This window comes from Akebia trifoliata, chromosome 8 (assembly GCF_017979445.1).
Source record: "Akebia trifoliata isolate Shusen 1 chromosome 8, ASM1797944v1, whole genome shotgun sequence".
Classification (NCBI taxonomy): Eukaryota; Viridiplantae; Streptophyta; class Magnoliopsida; order Ranunculales; family Lardizabalaceae; genus Akebia; species Akebia trifoliata.
This window is the reverse complement of record NC_141382.1, coordinates 27,116,183-27,121,127: the sequence shown is the minus strand read 5'-3', so window position 1 is coordinate 27,121,127 and position 4,945 is coordinate 27,116,183. Positions and strand designations below refer to the sequence as shown.

At 39.8% G+C, this 4,945-nt stretch overlaps 1 protein-coding gene across 1 annotated transcript; it reads right to left on the bottom strand.

The window, feature by feature from the left end:
- Window positions 1-744: 744 nt before the first annotated feature.
- LOC147396444 (uncharacterized) lies at window positions 745-1,439 on the bottom strand. Its single transcript, XM_086450123.1, has 3 exons — window positions 1,341-1,439; window positions 1,045-1,227; window positions 745-927 (listed from the first exon to the last, which is right to left on the bottom strand). The coding sequence occupies exons 1-3, from the start codon at window positions 1,437-1,439 to the stop codon at window positions 745-747; spliced, it is 465 nt and encodes a 154-aa protein (XP_086306249.1).
- Between the last annotated feature and the right edge of the window lie 3,506 nt (window positions 1,440-4,945).

The following is a 4,945-nucleotide window of genomic DNA, read 5'->3' as shown; positions in this document are numbered from 1 at the left end:
TATATAAATCTTGGGACGAAATCGATATTTTGATTATCGTTTCGATCGACGATAACTTGACTATCTGGATTCCAAAAATGATGAATGAATACTCTATTTTGTTTAATTTTTCGTTCCAGATCTAACGTTGTTGTCAATTTCTATAAATTTTATCTCTAACACAAGTTTACATTTTTGACCCAATGGGACCCTAAAATTTGATGTCGTTTTCATTTTTGACGATATTTTGACTTTTTGGGCTCCAAAAGTGATAAGTAAATAGTTCTTGTTCAATAATTTTTTGTTATGAATCCAATGGTGTAATCTGTTCTTAATAATTCTTGTTATAACAAAAAGTCACTATTTTACCTTGGTCCAACTCGGTAATTGAGGATTTTGCAACTTTTATGGTCAGACTCGCATTCGGGCGTACTTACAGGCTAAAGTATGTTTTTTGATCATTTTGAATCCAATGGTAAGATCATATTTTATTAAAAATGATTAGAAAAAAGTCTTATAGTTTTACCCTATAAGTCTTACTTTCTGGATTTTCTCAAAATTTCACTATTTTTTCCTCGAGATACATATAAAAAACTCGGGGTTTAACATTCTCCCCCTCTTAATAAAATTTTTTTCCTCGAAATTAAAATAATACCTTAGTCTTGGAATAGTTTTGGATATTTAGCTTGCATTTATGACTCCTTCTCCTAAGTGGCTTCTTCAACGTTGTGGTGTCTCCACAATACCTTGACTAGAGGGATAAACTTATATCTGAGTTGTTTGCTCTCCTGTCAAGTATCTGTATTGCACCTTCCTCGTAGACACATCTTCATCTACCTCTAACTCTTGCAAATCAACCACATGTGAAGGATCTGGCAAATACTTCTTCAGCATGGACATATGGAACACGTTGTGAATCTGCTCAAGCTGTGGTGGTAGAATCAATCTCTAAGCCATTGGTCCTATCCGTTCAACTATTTCAAATGGTCCCACAAAACGCGGCTTCAATTTACCCTTCACACCAAATCTAGAGATTCCTCTTTTGGACAATACTTTCAAGAATACTTTATCCCCAACTTGGAATTTCAAAGATCTGCACCGTTTGTCTACATAGCTTTTCTGTCTACTCTGAGTAATTTTTAACCTATCCCGAATGATGCGTACTGCCTCAGTAGTTTCCTCAACAATCTCGGGTCCCAACACTGTGGCATATCTTGTTTCTGCCCAACATATTATGATCGACATGGCCTACCATATAAAGTTTCAAATAGTGCCATACCGATACTGGCTTGAAAACTATTAGTATAGGAGAACTCTATTAACGGTAAGTGACGCTTCCAGCCTCCTCCAAAGTCTAATACACATGTCCGTAGCATGTCCTCTAAAATCTGTATTACCACCTCCGACTGTCCGTCTGACTGTGGATGAAAAGTCGAACTGAAGTTCAACTGAGTACTCATGGCTTTGTGTAGACTCTCCTAGAATTGGGAAGTATATTTAGGATCCCTGTTTGACACGATAGAAACTGGCACTCCATGCAGTCGAACTATCTCAGCTATGTATATCTGGTTCAGTCTATCGACGCCAAATGAGACTCGAATTGGAATGAAGAATGTCGATTTCGTAAGTCGATCAACAATCACCCATATGGCATTTGACCCATCACTGGCTCTTGGCTACCTTACTACAAAGTCCATGGTCACATGCTTCCATTTCCATTCCGCTATGGGTAATGGCTAAAGTAAGCCTGTTGGGTTTCGGTGTTCGGCCTTGACCTGCTGACATGTCAGGTATTTACTTACATATTCTGCGATTACCTTCATCATATTTGAAAATCAAAATTTTTTTCGCAGATCTCTATACATCTTCGTACCTCCTGGGTGAATAGAATATCGATAATAGTATGCCTCACCCAATATATCAGATATCAATTATGAGTCTTGAGGTATACATATTTTGCCTCTGAATTTGAGAATCTTGTCTGATCCTTTCGACCAATCTAGGTCAGTTAGGTCCTTAGTTCTCAGCTCATATTCTCCCACATTTTATCTACTTTCTGGGCTTTCCTAACTCGCACTATCAGCTCATTTTCAATCCTCAATGTACCTAGATATATGTGCGATCTATACCTTTTCCCTCAGAGTTTCAAACACAGTTTCTATGGCTTGTTCAAGTAACTGCCATTTTTTTTTATCATCATATGAGCTACCATGTTTCGGCTTAACGCGTCGGCAACTACATTAGCCTTTCCTGGGTGATACTCAAGGGTAAAGTCGTAATCCTTGAGGTATTCCTTCCAACGTCGTTGTCTCATATTTAATTCTCTTTGTGAGAATATGTACTTGAGATTCTTATGATTGGAGAATACTTTAAACTTCTCTTCATATAAATAATGTCTTTAAATATGTAGTGCAAATACTATCACAGCCAACTCAAGATCGTGAACAGGGTAGTTCTTCTCATGATTCTTTAGTTTTCTAGACGCGTATGCTACTACCTTCCCAAATTGCATCAGTACACATCCCAAACCAATTTTGGATGCATCAGTAAAGATCGTCAAGCCCTCACCTAGAATCAGAGATACTAGAATTGGAGCGATAGTCAATCTTGTCTTCAATTCTTGAAATGAAATTTTGCAATTGTCATCCCACTCAAATCGGACATTTTTCTAAGTTAGTCTCGTCAACGATGCTGCAAGAGTGGAGAATCCCTTAATAAATCTTTTATAATATCCTGTCATCTCGATGAAACTTTTGATATCTATCACTGTCTTTGGTTGTTTTCACGATAATACGGCTTCAACTTTGGAAGGGTTTACTGCTATTCCTTTATTTGACACTATGTGACCTAAAAATTTCACCTTCTGAAGCCAGAATTCACACTTGCTAAGCTTGGCGTATAGCCTATGTTCCCTCAATAACTGTAGTTTGATTCTGAGGTGGCTCTCATGGTCCTCCCTTGACTTGGAATAGATCAGGATGTCATCTATGAATACAATGACAAATCGATTGAGATATTCCCAAAATACCCGGTGTATGAGATCCATAAATGCTACTGGTGCATTCGTTAGACCGAAAGGCATCACTAGATATTCGAAATGTCCTAGTCTCATTTGAAATGCAGTCTTTGGAATGTTCGCCTCCCGGATTCTTAACTGGTGGTACCCGGATCGCAAATCAATCTTAGAGAAGTACTGGGCACCCTGTAGTTGATCAAACAGATCATCGATACGTGGAAGAGGGTACTTATTTTTTTATGGTCAATTGATTTAGCTTCCTATAGTCGATGCATAATCGAAGCGACCCATCCTTCTTCTTGACAAATAAAATTGGTACGCCTCAGGGTGAGGAACTCGGTCGAATAAATCCCAAGCTCATAAGTTCATCAATCTGTGCTTTTAACTCTCGGGTTTCTACCAGGGCCATTAGATATGGAAAAATAGAAATAGGCCTTGTGTCTGGCATCAAGTCAATCGAGAATTCTATCTCTCGACATGCGGCAAACCTGGTAATTATTCTGAAAAAACATCCCCAAACTCCCTGACTACCTCTACCATATCCGTTGACATTTTTATCTCTGGTGTTTTCAAAGTTCCCAATTGGCTGTACAAAGGATCGTATCTTTTATACCTAGATCTTTGAACCTTGGCTTTCGGATATCTCGACCTTCTAAAGACTACTGATCTAACAAAATAATTGACCTGGACATGGTTCTGTACTAGCCATTCCATCCCCAAGATGACATCAAAGTCGCAACAATCTAATGTCATGAGGTCAATAATCATCTTTTGGTCCTCTATCCTAATTACTCAGTTTCGACAAAGTTTCTAGGCTATCTGTTGATCTCCCAATAGAGCAGATAGTTTCATCACCTGACCCGTGTCAGAAATTTCTAAATCTAGCAATCGTATAATCTCAATAGAAATATAAGATCTAGAGGAACCGTTATCGAATAAGACTCAAATTTTTATATTAGAAATTAAGATTGTACCTACCAATACCTTGTCCAAAACAGGTATCTCTCCTGGGTCAGATGATAAATCCTGCCCTAGGGTCTCGGAGTCACCCCTGCCTGTGACTGTGATAGAGGGCAGTCTCTCCTAATATGTCCCATCTGGCCACAAGAGAAACATGCCAATGGTTCCCTTTATATAAGTTTCTGCGGGGCGGTAGGTCGGGAAGTTGGAGTCGGTGGTCTCGAAATCTATTTGGTTGGTCCCCTTGGTCCTGTTGGCCTCACTGAAGCACTAACTGATCCATAACTCGGTGGAGTAGGAGCTCGGTACTGTGGATATGCTGGACCAGAGATACTAGATCTCGAATATATCGGCCTCTTGGCTAGATCAAGGTGGAAAAGAAGCTTGGGATCGACTGGTCTTCCCCCTCGAAGTCTACAATTCCCTCTCCTCTGGCTCAACCCCCTGAGCTCGACTCACCATGTCTTTGTAGCTGGTAGTCTCAATCATTGACATCCTGGCCCTCAAGTAGGGTTGCAGTCCTTTGAAAAATCTGCGGGCTTTCTACAGATCAGTCGGAATGAGCTTAGGTGCATATCGTGACAGTCTGGTGAATCTTAGCTCGTAATTTGTAACAGATAGATTGCCTTGTATCTACCCCAAAATGTTTTGATGTTTGATCTCTCGAATCATCTCGAATATGAATCTATCTAAAAATATCCTCTCAAAGTCGACCCACTCGAAAGGTCCATCCCCCAAAATATTCCTCTCGGATCGCCACTAATGGCTGGCATCCCTGTCAAATTGAAATGTAGCCACCATTACCCACTGGTCTCTCGGGTATTACATGATACTCAAAATCTCCTGGGTTTTTAAAACCTATGCCTCGACCTCAGCCGGGTTAAAAGAACCTCCAAATCAGGATGGACGTAGTCGTTGAAAATTTTGTAGCCACATCCTCGGATCTGTTTGTATTTGGGACGGGGGTCTAATCTGGCACCTGTTCCGCCT

Coding starts and splice junctions, on each gene's coding strand:
- LOC147396444 (XM_086450123.1), bottom strand. CDS start 1,439: ATGAGTACTCAGTTGAACTTCAGTTCGACTTTTCATCCACAGTCAGAC. Junction 1,228..1,340: donor AGGACATGCTACGGACATGT/GTATTAGACTTT, acceptor TTTATATGGTAG/GCCATGTCGATCATAATATG. Junction 928..1,044: donor AATTCCAAGTTGGGGATAAA/GTATTCTTGAAA, acceptor CCAATGGCTTAG/AGATTGATTCTACCACCACA.